Below are 19,615 nucleotides of genomic sequence, written 5' to 3'. Positions count from 1 at the left end.
GTCTGCTGTCCTTAGTGACTGTTTCTGACCTCTTGGTTGATAACGTCTAGTGTTGAATTTTCACATCGAGATAATCAGCTCAGAAATGAGCAGGTCAGCATTCGTTTGCATATCATTCCCGCCCTGTGATGGCCTGGCGGCCTGTCCAGGGTGTCTCCCCGCCTGCCGCCCCATGACTGCTGGGATAGGCTCCAGCATCCCCGCCACCCTGAGAGCAGGGTAAGCGGTCAAGATAATGGATGGATTTTTCAAAATCTTGTGCCTGTTTTCTCAGAGTATTTTCAGTTCTGTGCCCTGGAGTGACAGAAGTGATGCCTCTAACTCAAGAGTGGGCTCATTCTAGTCAGCAGGAGAAACCTTTCTTTTGCTTAAACCATATTTTGAACAATTTCGTCTATCAGTAACAAGTGTAACCTACCAAAACAAAGGGCTGTGGGCTTAAAAAACGGCGTTGAACATAATTGAACTATTTTCACACAGGTCTGCCTCCCACCCGGGTCAGGGGCAGCACTCCATCTCCAAGCAGCAGGTGTCCAAGTCGGTGGGAAGCTAGCGAGTTTAGTTGGGAAGGAGCGGGGAGGTTCGGAGCAGTTTACCAGACTTCAACAGAGCAGGAACCGCAAAGTGAGACCCAGCGGAACCCAGAACGCCTTTAGAAGGCTTCTACTATCAGCTGTCGGGCTTGGATACACCAGTGGACGATTTCTGATTCTGTGTACACTACCGTTCAAAAGTTTGGGATCACCCAAACAATTTCGTGTTTTCCATGAAAAGTCACACTTATTCACCACCATATGTTGTGAAATGAATAGAAAATAGAGTCAAGACATTGACAAGGTTAGAAATAATGATTTGTATTTGAAATAAGATTTTTTTTACATCAAACTTTGCTTTCGTCAAAGAATCCTCCATTTGCAGCAATTACAGCATTGCAGACCTTTGGCATTCTAGCTGTTAATTTGTTGAGGTAATCTGGAGAAATTGCACCCCACGCTTCCAGAAGCTGCTCCCACAAGTTGGATTGGTTGGATGGGCACTTCTTTGAGCAGATTGAGTTTCTGGAGCATCACATTTGTGGGGTCAATTAAACGCTCAAAATGGCCAGAAAAAGAGAACTTTCATCTGAAACTCGACAGTCTATTCTTGTTCTTAGAAATGAAGGCTATTCCATGCGAGAAATTGCTAAGAAATTGAAGATTTCCTACACCGGTGTGTACTACTCCCTTCAGAGGACAGCACAAACAGGCTCTAACAGGTACTATTTAATGAAGATGCCAGTTGGGGACCTGTGAGGCGTCTGTTTCTCAAACTAGAGACTCTAATGTACTTATCTTCTTGCTCAGTTGTGCAACGCGGCCTCCCACTTCTTTTTCTACTCTGGTTAGAGCCTGTTTGTGCTGTCCTCTGAAGGGAGTAGTACACACCGGTGTAGGAAATCTTCAATTTCTTAGCAATTTCTCGCATGGAATAGCCTTCATTTCTAAGAACAAGAATAGACTGTCGAGTTTCAGATGAAAGTTCTCTTTTTCTGGCCATTTTGAGCGTTTAATTGACCCCACAAATGTGATGCTCCAGAAACTCAATCTGCTCAAAGAAGTGCCCATCCAACCAATCCAACTTGTGGGAGCTGCTTCTGGAAGCGTGGGGTGCAATTTCTCCAGATTACCTCAACAAATTAACAGCTAGAATGCCAAAGGTCTGCAATGCTGTAATTGCTGCAAATGGAGGATTCTTTGACGAAAGCAAAGTTTGATGTAAAAAAAATCTTATTTCAAATACAAATCATTATTTCTAACCTTGTCAATGTCTTGACTCTATTTTCTATTCATTTCACAACATATGGTGGTGAATAAGTGTGACTTTTCATGGAAAACACAAAATTGTTTGGGTGATCCCAAACTTTTGAACGGTAGTGTATGTGTGTGTGTGTGTGTGTGACATTCTGTCAGGCAGTGGTGGTATCAGCCCACCCCCTCCATGCAACTGTCCAGAATGTGACATCATCACAACGAGCATTGAAGCCTATGTGAGGCCATGATGTCTGCTGTACCTGTGGACGTCCAGCTGGTAGTTGACGATCTCCGCGATGGTCTGAGCGTCTGCTGCTGAGCCTGACAAGGCGCAGTAGATCTTGTCGTGGAGGGGCAACAGCTTGTTCATCACTCTGTTCACCACTGTGGCGCTGGATGGAGAGAGATGAGGGAGGGATGGATGGATGGATGGCGGGTTTTGGGGAGCAAGAGAGATGGGGATGTAAGGGTGATGAGAACAAGGAGAGGTGGGGAGATATATGGAAACATGGGAGGGACAGGTTGGGAAAAGGGGGATCACTTCGTCTCATTTGTCATCTACACTTACTCACAGAAAGCTGAGACCTATTCTGTTTTCTTGACATATTATGAGATCACTGGGGTGTAACACTCTGATCTCTATAAGTTCTACCTGTTTCACTCAAGTGGCAAGGCAACCAAGGTTTGCACTGACAAGTCACCTCTATTGTCGGGCGAACACTGCTAGAGCCATACCTCTCGCAAGTGCAATTGGCGGCACGGCATAACAGATGGTGTAATGAGGAGACTGTCATCCACTTGACTCTGGCGTTGGAGGGAAATGCCCTGCAGGTGCTCCTCGATCTAGCCCCAGTGGAACAGCGGGACCTCCAAGCCCGGACCATGGCACTGGAGAGACGACTCGGGTGACGACCCTTCACCAAGCAGAGCAGGGAGAAGCTAGCCAGCTGCTGCCGCCAAGAGGCAGAAAGCCTGGGTGCCTTTGCCGCAGGTGTTCAACTACATGCCCATTATGGTTACCCGCAGTTTGCTGCAGCCGTGAAAGAGGAGCTGGCCCTGCACGCTTTCCTGCGGTGGTTTACGCCGGAACGTCTGCGCCAACAAGTTAACCTCGCCATGCCCCAATCCCTCAGCGGGGCTCCCAGTGAAGCTGAACGGGTCGAGGCAATACTGCCCACACAACCTCCCCGGCAGAAGACCCCGGCCCTCTGACCGCTCGTCAGGGGGCCGACCATGAGGAGGAGGAAGCAGACGAGGTCTATCAGGTCCGACTTTCACCACAGCAGTCTCAGCGATGGCCTCCAACATCCAGGCGACGTCCACCTCAGCCAACTGCTACTGGTGTGACGAGCCTGGTCACATAGCCTGCGACTGCCCAGCACCAGCACCGAAGGCCAGCACCACCCAGCCAATGGGAACCGACAACTGAGGCGTCTCGTGAAGGGACCACCACTCCTGTCTCCGAACCCTCCTTCAAGGCCGATGCACGCTGGTTGGCTACCTAGGTTGCGCCAAGGAATGGTATTTGGACTGCCAACTTGGCGGTTGATCCTGCAGGGCCCTGGTAGACACAGGTCTACCATTTCCCTGGTGCGAACTGGCATGGTGCGAACTGACACTCAGCTGATGACGGTGACTGGGGAAAAGGCTGGGATGAGAGGGAGAAAGTCACTGTGGGTCCGGGTCGGAGACCAGGAGCTGACAAACGAGTTCTGGCTTGCCAACATCTGCTGAAATGCTGGGGAGCCTGTGTTAACGTGTCGGAGGCAACCATCGCCCTCGGCATCAAGACTGTGGCGCTCTCGTCCAGCTGGGGGAGGAGAGGGCTCAGGGGCTGGTGAGCCAGTCGCCGAGCAACTGCCACTCAGCAGGCTCAGAGCCCCGGTGTGGCATTGGAGTGCTGCTGCTGCCAGCAGCAGGAGGAGCGGGGCCAGATGATGCCGACAGTGGCAATTGTCCAGACCGCCAGCAACGAGGAGAGGTTGTTCCCATTGACCACGCAGCAGCAGGAGGCAGACGTGGGCTGGCTGAGGACAGAGCAGCGCCCCGAATGGATACAGGTGTCAGCACTGGGGCCCGAGGTAAAGGCCTACCACTCACAGTTGGGCAGCTTTGAGCTCCATGACGGGTTGGTGTACCGGAGGTGGCGAGCCTCTGGATGAGAGAGTGGCTTCTTGCACCTATTGGTGCCCTGTGTGCTTCGTCCCCAGGTTCTCCAGATAGTCAATGGCTCGGTGGGGGCGGGGCACTACGGGAATGCCAAGACCCTCCACTGCCTCCGGGGGCGGTTCTACCGGCCTGGCTGTTGACGCGACGTGGAGCTGCACGTGCACTGCTGCGACTCCTGCACCTGCCAGGCTCGGGTCAGCTCCAGAGTGCGGCAGAGGAGGGCCTATGACACACGGTGCTTTGGGCGGCCTATTCGCCAGCGATGGCCCCCTGGACATTTGAGGGACTATGTCTTGGGTGATGGGGTCATCGAGGACAACTGACCCCTCAGGTGGGGGCTGTGTAGCCATTGGGGAGGGCGGTCGCTGGACTGATGATGGCTATGCGCTGGGGAAGCACAAGGGATTATGGGACACGAGTGTTGCGATAAAGATATCGATGTCTTTCATTCTTCCACGCCGGCTTGCCACAATACATTTTTCATTGCTTACTGTTTATATATGCTGTAAGACAAATTGCCTCATTGAGGGCATTTAAGTTTTTTTTTTTAAATCTATCTATCTATCTATCTATCTATCTATCTATCTATCTATCTATCTATCTATCGTCATCATCCTCGTCTTCTTCCGGCTTGTTCCCTGATTCCCAGGGGTGGCCACAGCGGATTTGACCGTTTCCATGGGTACCCTGTGAGGGAACAGCACCGATGGCGGTCTTGTCAGTCCGCATAATGATTTGGCAAAGCTTTACGCCGGATGCCCTTCCTGACACAGCCGCTACGGACGGGGCACAAGGTAAAGCGCGGGATCGGAAGTGAACGTAGACAGACAGGAAGTGACTTACCCAGCGGACACCCTGGAGTCAGAACCCAACACAACCCCTCCATCAAACTCTATCCCTATAATGGTGGTCTAAAGACAGAAGAAGAAAAGGGAAAACAGTGAAATAACTATTCTCTATGTTTTGGAATTTGATTGTCCCCCATGCGTCAGTAAATACAGCCACAAGTGCGCAAACGCATCTGCACAATTACGCACAGCGAGTTCTGACGGGTACTTACCCCGGTTTTAACCTCTTCTGACGTCCATTCTGGTCCTGATTCTAACATTGTGGTGCACAACGTGGACGTAGACGTGCGTGTAGAGGACTGGTGGCGCGCGCGGGGGGGTTCGGAACGTGCAGGCGGCGCTGAAATGGACGCGTCGCCAAACCGGAGCAAGGGGTTTGGTGCAAGTGGAGAAGTCTTGTCTGTTTTCTTGTCGTCCCGGATTTCTCTCCGTTTCCGAGTTACTATTTTCACAACGGTCCTTTCTGGACACAAAGGCAGCAGCCGCCCCCCCGTCGCAGCCCTGCCCCCCCACGTCAAACTCGAAAGTGAAAGTGAGCCCGTCCTCTCCAGTCTGGCGAGGCGTGACAGCAGCGAACCGCCCGGCTTCTCTTAAACGGCTCGGAACCTGCAGCGGCGCTGGTTCTGTTGCACCGGATCTGCACCACCCGCCGCCCTTACAGTACACCTTAGATCAGTGTTTCTCAACCGGGGGTCCGCGGACCCCCCGCGGTGTTAATTGCAAGGGGTCCGTGAAAATAAAATATCTTTAAAAAAAAGATCCTATTGTGGTGACCCACATCTATATAACGAGAGACATTCACCTAAGAGGACGGTGTACCTTTAAGGGAAGAGGCGAGGGGTCAGCTAATGCACTTCCGCTTCCGGTTGACAGTTCAGCGTCGTTGTCGAATGTATGACATGCAAAGTTGGAGCTAGTAAACTACCTCGACTACATCTACTCTCACGTCTCCTGTCTCGTTTTCTAACTCCACACTATGGCATGTATAGAAATAGGATTATTTTACTCAAATGTGACTGAGACCTTTATCTACCTAAACTATAAAGGGTAACAGGACTTTTTTCTCAAATTACATCTGTTTCACAAGGGTAATTTATTGTATTTTAATAAGAGATCTCGCTCCCGTTTGCATTGTTAAAAGTTACTGCATAAAAATTGTGTTGTTACATATATCTGAAAGTTACTGAATACATATTCTGTTTTGTTACATATATCTGAAAGTTACTGAATACATATTCTGTGTTGTTACATATATCTGAAAGTTACTGAATACATATTCTGTGTTGTTACATATATCTGAAAGTTACTGAATACATATTCTGTTTTGTTACATATATCTGAAAGTTACTGAATACATATTCTGTTTTGTTACATATATCTGAAAGTTACTGAATACATATTCTGTTTTGTTACATATATCTGAAAGTTACTGAATACATATTCTGTTGTGTTACATATATCTGAAAGTTACTGAATACATATTCTGTTTTGTTACATATATCTGAAAGTTACTGAATACATATTCTGTTTTGTTACATATATCTGAAAGTTACTGAATACATATTCTGTTTTGTTACATATATCTGAAAGTTACTGAATACATATTCTGTTGTGTTACATATATCTGAAAGTTACTGAATACATATTCTGTTTTGTTACATATATCTGAAAGTTACTGAATACATATTCTGTGTTGTTACATATATCTGAAAGTTACTGAATACATATTCTGTTTTGTTACATATATCTGAAAGTTACTGAATACATATTCTGTTTTGTTACATATATCTGAAAGTTACTGAATACATATTCTGTTTTGTTACATATATCTGAAAGTTACTGAATACATATTCTGTTGTGTTACATATATCTGAAAGTTACTGAATACATATTCTGTTTTGTTACATATATCTGAAAGTTACTGAATACATATTCTGTTTTGTTACATATATCTGAAAGTTACTGAATACATATTCTGTTTTGTTACATATATCTGAAAGTTACTGAATACATATTCTGTTGTGTTACATATATCTGAAAGTTACTGAATACATATTCTGTTTTGTTACATATATCTGAAAGTTACTGAATACATATTCTGTGTTGTTACATATATCTGAAAGTTACTGAATACATATTCTGTGTTGTTACATATATCTGAAAGTTACTGAATACATATTCTGTTTTGTTAACTATATCTGAAAGTTACTGAATACATATTTTGTTTTGTTACATATATCTGAAAGTTACTGAATACATATTTTGTTTTGTTACATATATCTGAAAGTTACTGAATACATATTCTGTGTTGTTACATATATCTGAAAGTTACTGAATACATATTCTGTGTTGTTACATATATCTGAAAGTTACTGAATACATATTCTGTTTTGTTACATATATCTGAAAGTTACTGAATACATATTCTGTTGTGTTACATATATCTGAAAGTTACTGAATACATATTCTGTTGTGTTACATATATCTGAAAGTTACTGAATACATATTCTGTTTTGTTACATATCTCTGAAGTTACTGCATAAGAATTCTGTTTTGTTAACTATATCTAAGTTACAACTGAAAGCTCTTATTTTTGCCCCAAAGAGTGAATAAACGCTATAATGCAATTTAAAATGCAGTTTCTACTGTTTCTACCAAATTGCAACCCCCCTCCCCCAAGATCAGGTGGAGGGGTCCTCAGGGTAGATCAAAAATACGCAGGGGGTCCAGGACCCCAAAAAGGTTGAGAACCACTGCCTTAGATGCTTTGGTGTCCCTCGGTTGGAGCTGAGCGTCGAGCTTTGTATTCGGAAGAAAACTCTCAAAGCTGTATTATTGTATGGCTGTTTATTAAAAGGAGAAACAATTAAAGACAATAAAACTGCCAAAGCTTCGGGTTATTTTGGGTAAATGCGCTGGAAAGCATCAACTCGAGACCTAATGCAGACCCAGGGTCCATAACAGACAAAGGGAAGCATTGCAATACCACGTTTTATGTTCTTAAGACTTCTGGAGAAGCTGCTACAGTCATCATCACCAACACCACCACCACTTCATCACAGGCTTCCCAAGAGCAGGTTACAGAGTGCCTTACAAAGCCATTTAAAATGGACGGGATTCAGAAGGCCATAAAACATGACCGTGTTAAAGGAGAACTAAGCAAAACGCACCCCCACCTCCTTTATTCACTCCACCTCCCCTCTTACTCACCCCCACCACCCCCACTCCGCCCTCTTTTTACATTTTACTAATACAGATGTAATGTGTGTGTGTGGTGGTGGGGGGGGGGGTTGGGGATCTCCTCCCTTCTCACAAGGACATCAGAGGCCATCACTCGTCGTGGAACTTTGGCAGCTTGTTGCCAGGGACAACCACATGCTCCACCCCCGTTTCCGAGATCACCGCCAGGTGAGCCACACCCCCGCTGACGTTGTCTCTGCCCATGGCCAGAGCGAGAGCTAAACACGAGAGAACGGGGACTGATGACAGTAATAACAATAATCACACAATTTGATTTAAGCACCTTTCAAAGCACCTAGAGGCAGTGAACCCCCTGAAGCCGGAAGGGTCTAGAAGCAGGACTGAGAATAAAAAAGCAGCAACGAGAAAACAACGAGCAAGCCAAGGCCACAGTAAGCAAGGAAAAGCAAAAATACACGTGCTGTACATGATCTATTGTTTATTATTTTTGCTGAACCATTTTATACCGTAGCAAGACTTTGGACCCATGGATCATAAGGCTGCAATATAAATAAAGTTACCTTTACGTCTTACCAAAGTAGAACATGGCCAGAAAATGAAAGACCAAATCATCAATGACAGCTATTGAAAGATAGGAGACCCTCACCCATTTAATCGCTTTCCCCCCGATTCGCCCAAATTTATGGGCCAGAAAGTAAAACCAGAACAGTAGGTCCTCTAAGTGGCATATTACCACGACTGTACCGTTAGTGGCAAACTGTAGGCACTCCTCCTTGGTCATGTTGGGTTTGAATTTGGCGTCGGTGTAGCCGTAGATATAGGTGCTGCCCGAGCCGGCGATGGTGAAGGGCTGGCTAATTAACATCCCACCAAGAGACACGACGTATACCTGGACACCACACAGAAAGGAAGCAGTATACAGCCAATACTTTAACTACATCGTATTCACCTGTTGACACAAATTTTACTATATTCACTTTCAGACGCTAACTACACTATACAGACAGACCACAGGGTGAGTGTGACTGGGTGGTCTGAGAGACTGTCCTGTTATTCCAAAGATCACAAGTTTTGACCTCTAAAATGACTGAAGTGTGCAACAAAAGCCGTGCATCCTGTCAAAGTAGCCTTACACAAGCCACCGAATCTGTCCACTCATTTCAGTCGAGCTGATTATGGACCTGATGACTCTCAGAAATACATGCACAACTACCACTAGAAGTCCTACTATTAGTACTACCTCAGCTGCTGTTACACCTACCTGCAACTGCTTCTGCAGTTGCTGCCTGCCGAGTCACAACAGTTTCAACTGCTAGTAGTACTATTTCGATCAGAGGAGGCACAAACTTGTGCTTCAAAATCCACTTGGAAAATAAAATGGTACATGGCCGAGCTCTGGCATTGACCCATCACAAAAGGAAATTTAAAGGGGGTTAATAGGATAGATTCTAGCGATAGGGATACCCCGCTTCCAACCTGTGGTCCTTTCTTTCTGTCCCACCCCGCCGTAATGAAGCCAGCCTGCAGCTCTTCCTTGTTTTTGTAGCACAGTTCCTTCAGGATTGACGCCGCCGCTATCACCAAGGGAGGGGACTCCATCTGGGTACTACAGGGCAGGTGGAGAGGGCGATGAAAGGAGAGTTTCAGAGTGAAAGACAAAGAGCGATGCAGTGGGAGAGGAAAAGCAGGGGACACAGAAGATACCGTGTAAAAACTGAATAATCAAACTCTTAATGACTCATTTTTAGACCAGTGTTTGTTAGCTTGCATAGCACAGATGTACGCTACGGTTAGGCTAAAGATGTGAATCGCACAGGCAATGCGAGTCTCACAAAAACCAGAGCCATCTTGCCCATCTTGTATCAGAGACACACCAATTTTTATGAGAACAGAGATTTGCAGGCCAAATTAGGATCGGAAAATCCTGAAAGACATTGGAAGTGAGTGATAACTGTTCTGCTCGGTGTGTGCTCCACGTCACACACCTGTGGAAGGCCAGCTGGAACTTGGCAGCCTTGATGACGGCCTGTGCGTCCGCCAGCGATCCGGCCATGCAGCAGAAGATTCTGTCGTGCACCTGAACCAGCTTGTTGATAGTCTTGGATGATACGTACTCCCTACGAAGAGGAAGGAGACGGGCTGGGTTATGTTTTGGAGAGACACTTAACATGGATTTGTTGTTTCGTCAAGAAACAACCGGCCAACAGAAGTGGTATTATCTTGCTTAATCAGCAGATGTACAAGTTCATAATGAGATCCTGCTATGCACTTATTTTGTCAGACTGAGTAATTCTGGGAGAACAGGGATATTGTATACGTCCATTTTTGAAATTATATATATATTTTTAGCAGCATTCGCAGTTATGACTGTTGAGTGGAGAGAAACCAGATAAAAAGAGGAAAGAGAGTTCCTGTCGCTTTTGTTGCGTGTAGGACTGAGTCGTCTCCCTGGGTTATTATGGACGATAGTGATGGGTTTTTTCCCTGCCTTTTACTGGCTCTGGATTAGAGTGTTAGTCAAATGCTTAAAACACCAATTGATTAAAAGTATTACCAAATCACTAATAGTCACTTTTTCTTTCCCTCTCCCTGTCTCTGTGTTACTTAACCTCATCGCCTAAAGCGTACATGTAAATGTGGTGTGAGCCAGGAAGCATGTCCAGCAGGTTATAGAGTCAGTGATGTGCTCTCCACAGGTTCATGTGTTTTTCTTTTGCTAAATTCAGGAGCTACATTTATTTTAACATGACCGATTTGGGGGAAATTCTCTTTTGATCCCTTGGTTGGGGTACAGGGTCAGCTTGTAGACGTGGTCCCCTGAAGTATCTAGACAGATAGACAGACGGACAGCCCGACAGACAGACAGACAGACATTACTCCTACCCTGTTCTCCATTTTCATTTCTGCTATCCTCCATCTTATGGGTAAACACCTGCCCCAAGGAGTCAGAATCATGTACAGAACCGACGGACAACTCCTGGACATCAACAGATTCAGGGCTAAAAGCAGAACCACCACCATATCCATCATGGAGCTGCAGTATGCTGACGACAACGCCCTCGTCGCCCATTCAGAAGAGGACCTCCAGTGCATTCTGGATGCTTTTGCCAAGGCATACAAGCAGCTTGGTCTGACCCTTAACATAAAAAAGACCCAGATCCTCTACCAGCCACCACCCAACACAAATAACCCTGCTCCACCCCCAACTATCTCTGTTGACAAAACCAGACTGGAAAACGTGGACCACTTTACATACCTCGGAAGCCTCCTATCCTCCAAAGCTAATATTGATGAGGAAATACACCACCACCTTAGTTGTGCCAGTGGGGTTTTCTCAAGACTGAGGAAAAGGGTCTTTGAAAACTGTGTCCTCCAGGCCAGGCCGAAAATTCTGGTCTACAGAGTGGTAGTGTTGCCCACCCTACTGTATGGATCAGAATCCTGGACCACATACAGCAGGCACCTGAAGGCACTAGAGGCACATCATCAGAGGTGCCTCCGAAAAATCCTCAAGATCACCTGGAAAGATAGACGCATCAACACCAGCATCCTGGAGGAGGCTAACAAGCCCGCTATCACTGCCACCATCGCCCAACACCAGCTCAGATGGACTGGCCATGGCATCCGTATGCCTGACTCTCGCCTTCCAAAACAAGTCCTATACTCCCAGCTCCTCACAGGACAACGGGCCCCGGGAGGTCAAAAGAAAAGGTATAAGGATAACATCCAAGCGAACATTAATGCCACATAGACCCTAAGACCTGGGAGGACACAGCAACCAACAGGGTGACCCGGAGAAAACTTGTCCGGGAAGGAGATGCACTATATAATAATGATCTCCGCCCTGCTGCAGAAGACAAGCGCAGACTCAGAAAGGAGGGAGTTTCCACCAAAAAGGCCCAAACCAATCCCACGACTACCACCATCCACCCCTGCCCACACTGCACCAAAATATGCGGCTCCAGGATCGGCCTCTTCGCCCACCTGAAGACCCACAAGGACCAAGAAGGAGGACAGTCATACTCGACCCCGAGTGACCGCCGATGATGATGATGATGATCACTCATCTAATGACCCGTTCAGTCTCAGCTGACTGCAGGTATGTGAGCAGCACACATGGCCATTGTAACAATAGTGGTCACACCCATATGTGCATATGAAACTGGTCGTTGGTTTTGCTTGTTATGCCACTGTATTGTTTATTAGGGTGGGATACCTGCAGGCAGCTGAGACTGAAGAGGTCACTAATGCCCCTTTTCCACTGCATGGTACCGGCTCAACTCTACTCTATTTGACTCTACTCGCTTTACTTTTTGGGATGCGGTTGCCCACTGCAGATAGTACCCCCTCACAGCGAAGCCCCGCTGGTCATTTGTGGGCGTGTTGACTAGTTTTTCCTCCCTTGTCTACCAGGCAGCGCCCCACACCAGTGTTTTGGTTTCAAAAAACCCAACAACACCAACTGTAAATGTGTGCTCCACATGAACAATATTAGTGTAACTAAGAGATTCACTGACAACACATAATGTTTTACATGGATAGATTATCAACTATAATACAAGTTTCATAAGAATCACTTTGGCATTTCCTGTTACAAGCAGAGCTGTTCAGTTTCTCTCTGACCAATCAGAGGTCAGATTTATATTCAAATACATACAGGTAAATTGCATTTATAGTTGTTTATATTTTATTTATATTTAAATTCAATTATTTTTATTTTTATTTTATAAGATTTTATCTATTTTTAAATACATATTTATATTTAATTAATTTAATTTAATTCATTTATAGTGAGTTTTTTTTTATTGTTTTTTTGGTGTCACCTCGAGCACCAAAAAAGGTACGTGGTACCAGGTACTATCCCTAACTTTTTCCCAATGGAAAACCAAAAAAAGTGAGTAGAGTTGAGTCGAGCCGGTACCATGCAGTGGAAAAGGGGCGTTAGATGAGTGATGAAACGTATCTGTCGATAAACGTTGTGTCCAGATGAACTGATTCCCCCCAAGGCTGCGTCCTGAGTCCCCTCCTCTACTCCCTGTACTCCCATGGCTGCGTGGCCACACATAGCTCCAACTTTGCTGACGACACGACGGTGATGGGCCTGATCACCAGCGATGATGGCACAGCGTACAGGAGAGGATCAACAGTCTAACAAAGTGGTACCAGGAAAATAACCTCTCTCTCAACGTCGACAAAACCAAGGTGCTGACTGTGGACTACAGGAAGAGAGGGGGGAGGCTAGACCCCATCAACGGGACTGCTGTAGAGAGGGTCAAGAGCTTCAAGTTCCTCAGTGTCCACATTACCGAGGACCTCACCTGGGATGAACACACCAGCCATGTGGTGGAAAAGGCACAGCAACGCCTCTTTCACCTCAGGCGACAGAAGAAGTTCGGCATGGGGCCCAGGATTCTATGGGCCTCCTACAGAGGCACAACCGAGAACATCCTGACTGGATGCACCACCACCTGGCATGGGAACTGTACTGCCCACAACCCCAACACACTGCAGGGGGCTGTGCTGACGGCCCGGGACACCAGTGGGTAAGAGCTTCCCTCCATCCAGGACATATAGAATGGACGCTGTGTCAGCAAACCTCGCAGGATTATCAAAGACCCCAGCCACCCCAACTATGGACTGTTCCAGCTGCTACCATCAGGCAAGCGGTACCACAGCCTCAGAGCCCGGACCAGTAGGCTCCAGAACAGCTTCTTCCATCAAGCAACCAGGCTTCTGAACAAAGAACACTAAAGACACTAAGCCTGGTGCCGGACTGATGGTGCTGACCTGTGATCGTCAGTTAAAACACACACACACACACACACACACACACACACACACACACACACACACACATACACACACACACACACACACACACACACACACACACACACAGTTACCATTGTGGCTGCAGTGTCGAGGAGCCGAAACTCAAGGTTTCTACTCTCTTGTACTTTTATACTGACACGTAACAAATAAAGAATCTTGAATCTTGATTCAACTTTCTTTGATTTCCTTACCTGGATTATCGAGCATAAAGACGAACGAGTCACAGTTTAAAAGGGAAATAAAGATAAAACACAATGCAAACACCAAACACACAAGGAAGAGACTAAATCCAGCTTGCGAGGGCTCGCCTAGAAGGAAGCCTTTGGGAGTAGTCCTGAACTCCCAGTACTACCACCCCTACCTCCGGCAGACCTGGACAGAGAGCAGCTGACGGCCATATCCAACTAACCACCAGCTGCAGCTAGTCTGCAGCCACTACTCAAGCCAAAAAGACCAGAACTTTGGGGAGAGGGACACGTGTGTACAGCTTGTTGAAAAAGGAGATGGTCATGTGACCCGGAGCAAGGTGGCTGCTTTGAGATTTTGCTCTGCTCCAGGCTCCCCAAATAATTTCACAACTTCCTCCGAACGACCGGTTAAATTCTGCTGCAGAGATGCCCAAACAGCAGTGCGACAAATATTATTCTGTTTTTTCATCGGCCGGCAACAAGACGGCTCAACAATTAGCCACACGTATTGCTAATGAGGACCAGCACGACGAAGCTAATATCTCTGAGCTAACCGGCCCGGCAACGATGGAGCAGATGTTAGCTGAAGTACAGTCTGTGGCCTCCCGTGTGAATGACTTGAATGAATCAGTCAGCGCTCATCTGGATGCTACTGATGAGGCCCTGAGCGAAATAAAAACACGTCGCCTCAGTCGACCGCTCTCTTGCTACTCTGTCAAACCGAATGGCCGACCTGGAGAAGTGTATGGAGGAGGCTGACGGCAGGGTCGCCGCTACAGAAGACGGCTACGGCGCCTGCGGGCGCTCATCAAACCCCCATGGAGAAAACCAGTGGAGCTGTTACGGCTAGAAGTTGACTACCTGGAAAATCCCAGTCAACTTAAAAACTTAAAAACTCCTCTGAGTCACCATCCCAGATGAGGCCAACGACGGTTGTCTCTGCAAACTTCAGAGTTTAACTGACGGGCCACTTGAGGTGCAGTCATTTGTGTAGAGAGAGAAGAGTAGAGGGGGCAGCACACCATCACTGGGGGGCACCAGTGCTGGTTGTGCGGGTGCTGGATGTGCCCCCCCCCCCAGCCTCACCAGCTGCCTCCTGTCTGTCAGGACATTTTTAATCTACTGGCAGATGGGGGTTGGTAGAGAGCCGGGGGTTTGGAGTGGAGGATATCTGGGATGATGGTGTTGCATGCTAAGCTGAAGTCCACAAACAGCACCCTGGTGTGTGTCCCCGGGGAGTCGAGGTGTTGGAAGATGTAGTGCAATCCCATGTTGACTGCATCCTCCACTGACCCGTTTGACTGGTAGGCAAACTGCAGGGGGCCTGCGATTTCCTTCAGGTGGGCTACCACCAGTCTCTAGAAGGATTTCATGACCACAGACATTGGGGCAACGGGCCTGTGGTCATTTAATCCTGTGATACGGGGTTTCTTGGGGACCGGGATGATAGTGGAGCTTTTGAAGCAGGAGGGGACTTCACACAGCTCCAGTGATCGGTTGAAGATCAGTGTGAAAGTGGGTGTCAGCACAGACTTTCAAACAGGAGGGTGGCACGCCGTCCGGGCCCGGTGCCTCCCTGGTCTTGTCTCTAGACGAGCTGGCACACGTCCTCAACACAGAGCCAGGAGCGTGGGTGGGGGGTTGGTGGGGAGGGTAGAGTGGCTGGCAGGGAGTGCAGTTGGTTGTGTGTTGTGGCTGGAGAGGGTGGGTGAGGGTGGGTGGGGGTGGACTCCTGTAGTTGGTCATATCTTTCAAACCTCTCCAGGCTGATGCTGGGTCGTAGGCAGAAAACCTGTGTTTCAACTTTTCAGAGTCGCACCTTTTTGCCACTCAGATCTCCTCTGTGAGTGTATTTCTGGCTTTGTCGTACCAGAGCCTATCTCCACCCCTGCGGGCTTCCTCTTTGGCCTGACCGAGCTGCCGGAGTTTTGCTGCGAACCAATAAAATTATAAACCCAGGCCAGGCAGGATCTGTAAAATCGAGGTATGGCACCGATAACGTACGCCGTACGCTTAATGTTGTACTCTATCTTAACATTCATCACAACCAAGCGGTGATAAGTTTCTCTGGATGCCCAAATGGCCTTTGACAAAGTGGAATGGTCCTTTTTGTCCTCTGTATTAGAAGATGTTGTTTTAGGCTCTAGTTTAATTAATATGATGAAACTTCTTTATTCTGATCCAATAGCTACTGTTAATGCTAATGGCCCGTGGTCAGAGCTGTTTGGTGTGCAGAGGTTGCAGATAAGGGTGTGCTCTGTCGCCTTTATTGCTCACTCTATTCAGCGAGCCTCGGGCCAAGGCCACCAGAACCAAGCCCGGTATGAGCGGGACCACAGTTGTTGAAGAAATCCCTGTTTACTTTTTTCTCCTTTCAACATAACTTCCATACTGCAGCAGCTTTTGTGGGTTTTGGGGTGGGATTTTTCTGTTTTGTGCGTTTTTCTGTTGCTGTTTGTGAGGTGCTCGTGTTTGTTAAATGTGAAAATCAATTAAAGAGAAAGGAGACGTGGCTTTCTGACCATATTCTGTGATAGAGGCATCGGAGGAAGCGTGACCCTGACAACCAGACGGAGTGAGAGGCGACTACGGACACAGGCAATGGACGAATGGCAAAGACGGCTCGGTACCTGGTTTCCCTCTTGCGTCTCACTCGCGCTCTTCGTCTTCCAGAGCGCACTACGAACCCACCCCGAGCCCCTGCAGTGGGACTTGGCTCAGAGAAGGGGCAACTGGGTACGCCACTGTGTCGTCCGCACAAAGGTGCAGCTTAGCAGTTTGCATGTCGGGTTTTGTTCGTGCTGCTTGTTGTGTGCTGCGGTAGTGCAGTATAGATAGGGTGTTGTGTGCACCGTGCTTGCTGAGACAGTTTATTCTTGTTTCTATCTCTTATTTTATCTTTAATTTCTATTTGTTTCTGTTTTCTTATCTTGTATCTTGTTAGTTTTTAGTTATTAGAGCGTCAGTGTCTGTAATGGAACCCAATTTCCCTTGGGAGATGAATAAAGTGTTCTGATTCTGATTCTGATTAAAGAAAATAAGGTAGGTACTAAAATCGAACCTTGGGGAACACCCTTGGACATCTCTAAAAAGTCTGATTCAAGACTATCTATAAAAACACTGTACAGAGGCCCCGAGGCAAATTGGTAATTTGTGGTATTGGGCCGTACAAACCAATACACAAAACACATACATACACATATGGCCAGACAGACATTACTGCACCGTTTTCCTCAGAGAGGAAATCCTTTACTCATCTTACGCATTGAGGGGTCAGACTGCAGGACAAGTTTCCTGCCTTCTGTTCGGGAGATGGGCGTTCAGAATTCAAGAAAATGTGAAAGGAAAGCATAATTAGACAACGCGGAGTTGTCAGGTAATGGGTTTTCAGTTGATGGTGAATTACTGTGCATGGCTTTTTGATTCTTTATCACTTCTCGTGTTGCTGTCAGTATCGGTTGTTGAGTAACTGACTGATGGACCATCTAGTCTGTTGTGTATTTATGCTCGAGTCCCTGCTCCTTTTCAGGCGCGGGATGTGTAAACTGAGTTGTGTCTGATCATGAATGGCGTGTTTCTTTCTGGAGCTGTGCTTTACCCTGAGCGGAATGAACAATAATGGAAAAAAAAATCTCAGTTTCCAGTGACACCTGTGAGGATCACTGGATCTGGCATTAACGTCTGCTCATCGCCAGGCTACTTCCTGCTGTGTACGTAATGCCACGGGCTGAGCTGAGCTTGGAGAATCAACAGAACAGAAGTTGGTAACACTTTAGTATGGGGAACATAAAAAAACTTAATTACTAGTGAATTAGTAATGATCAAGATGTCTCTTTAGTATGGGGAACATATTCTAAGTAACAAAAACTTAATTACTAGTGAATTAGTAATGATCAAGATGTCTCTTTAGTATGGGGAACATATTCTAAGTAACAAAAACTTAATTACTAGTGAATTAGTAATGATCAAGATGTCACTTTAGTATGGGGAACATATTCCAAGTAACAAAAACTTAATTTAGAGTAATTTAACACTATGGACACTTGTAGTTTTGTGTGTTGTTATGTAAGAACAGACCATACTCATTAAGTGTTAGTAAGGGAGAATAACTCTTCTTGTGGTACTACCACCTTATAAAGGCCATACTAAGCAAAGCATATTGAGATGGTACTACTAATAAGCAATACTTCTGAGGTTATAGAGGGAAAACTCATAGTTAATGGCTTACTGGTTGTATAATAAGGCCATGCAGAATAAGGCACTAATGAGTACGTAATAATGACCAATTAAGAGCCAATATGTTGCTAATTTGCATGCTAATAAGCGCCTAATTAATGGTGACTACGTTCCCCATACTAAAGTGTTACCCAGATTTATTATTATCAACAGGAATAAATCTGTTTACTCATTAACATGTACAGCGCTGTAAAAACATCCTCACCCTCCCATCGAAGCTCTCGAGTCTGAACCGATGACGACGCCTCCATCAAACGTCACTGCCAGGATGGTGGTCTGTGATGACACAGCGGACATACAAGGATGTTTATCCTCTCAGGTTAGCTTTGCATGGCGACAGCTTCTTTTAGTTGTCATTACTCACTGTATTACACAAGGTTACAGAACAAATGACATTACAGCCAGGGGGAAATGCTGAAAATACAAACAAACACACAAAATAACTAAATGAATGAATGAGGTGCGGTACTAATAGACCATTAAATCCCATTTAGATAGCCTGTGTATGCTACACATTGGCTTGTTGTGGTTCTCTCAGACCATGCACAGAGGACCATTGTGTGGTCATAGTTTTGAAGCACATGTGGTGACCCACATCTATAGATCGAGAGACATCCACCTAAGAGGACGGTGTACCTTTAAGGGAAGAGGCGAGGGGTCAGATAATGCACTTCCGCTTCCGGTTCACAGTTCAGTTCGGTGTCGTTGTCAGATGTATGACGTGCTAAGTTGGAGCTAGTAAATTACCTCGACTACGTCTACTCTCGTTGTTTTCTAACTCCACACACACCAGTTTACACTTGTGGTATTGATTATTTCTGTACTTCCAATGGCGATCTCCAATGGCGAGTTTTGTTTGCCGCAAAGAACTCTGGATTTTGGGGCTCGTTGAACCCAGCATATGAATGAGTTTGACGTGAGGGAGGCCTTTAGAAAATCTCATTTATCATCCACACTTTTCATAACTCTTCTTCTTCTTCTTCTTCTTCTTCTTCTTCTTCTTCTACTTCCGGCTTGTGCCCTGTTTCCCAGGGGTCGCCATCGGCACCCCGTGAGGGCACCGCACCGATGGCGGTCTTGTCGACCCGCATAATGGTCGGACAGCATTTTACTCCGGGTGCCCTTCCTGACCCGGCCGCTGACCTCGCGCACGGGGCGCGGGTGAAGCGCTGGACGCCGTCCCGGTCCTCACGGACCTGCGCTCACACCTGTCGCCACACTTTTCATGAATTAATTTTTTCAATATAAAAAAAACCGAAACCAAAACACCACGAAGAAAGGGGCGTCCGGGTAGCGTAGTGGTCTATTCCGTTGGCTACCAACACAGGGATCGCCGGTTCGAATCCCCGTG

At 46.5% G+C, this 19,615-nt stretch overlaps 2 protein-coding genes across 2 annotated transcripts in view; both read right to left on the bottom strand.

Moving 5' to 3' along the window:
* psmb9a (proteasome 20S subunit beta 9a) overlaps positions 1-8,138 on the bottom strand; it is an 18,282-nt gene extending 10,144 nt beyond the window's left edge. Inside the window, exons 1-4 of the mRNA XM_056298072.1 lie at positions 8,121-8,138; positions 5,020-5,394; positions 4,803-4,870; positions 2,051-2,182 (exon numbers count right to left, since the gene is read on the bottom strand). Coding sequence (XP_056154047.1) covers positions 2,051-2,182; positions 4,803-4,870; positions 5,020-5,394; positions 8,121-8,138 — 593 coding nt within the window. The remainder of the gene's footprint in view (positions 1-2,050; positions 2,183-4,802; positions 4,871-5,019; positions 5,395-8,120) is intronic.
* The window catches only part of psmb12 (proteasome 20S subunit beta 12), a 12,958-nt gene continuing 980 nt past the window's right edge, over positions 7,638-19,615 (bottom strand). The window contains exons 2-6 of the mRNA XM_056298166.1: positions 18,470-18,540; positions 9,994-10,125; positions 9,485-9,614; positions 8,753-8,897; positions 7,638-8,265 (exon numbers count right to left, since the gene is read on the bottom strand). Of these exons, the coding sequence (XP_056154141.1) occupies positions 8,138-8,265; positions 8,753-8,897; positions 9,485-9,614; positions 9,994-10,125; positions 18,470-18,540 (606 nt within the window). The 3' untranslated portion in view covers positions 7,638-8,137. The remainder of the gene's footprint in view (positions 8,266-8,752; positions 8,898-9,484; positions 9,615-9,993; positions 10,126-18,469; positions 18,541-19,615) is intronic.

The sequence above is a fragment of the Lampris incognitus genome, chromosome 18, assembly GCF_029633865.1.
Source record: "Lampris incognitus isolate fLamInc1 chromosome 18, fLamInc1.hap2, whole genome shotgun sequence".
NCBI lineage: Eukaryota > Metazoa > Chordata > Actinopteri > Lampriformes > Lampridae > Lampris > Lampris incognitus.
The sequence above is the reverse complement of the archived record's forward strand: the minus strand, read 5'-3'. Positions and strand labels throughout refer to the sequence as shown.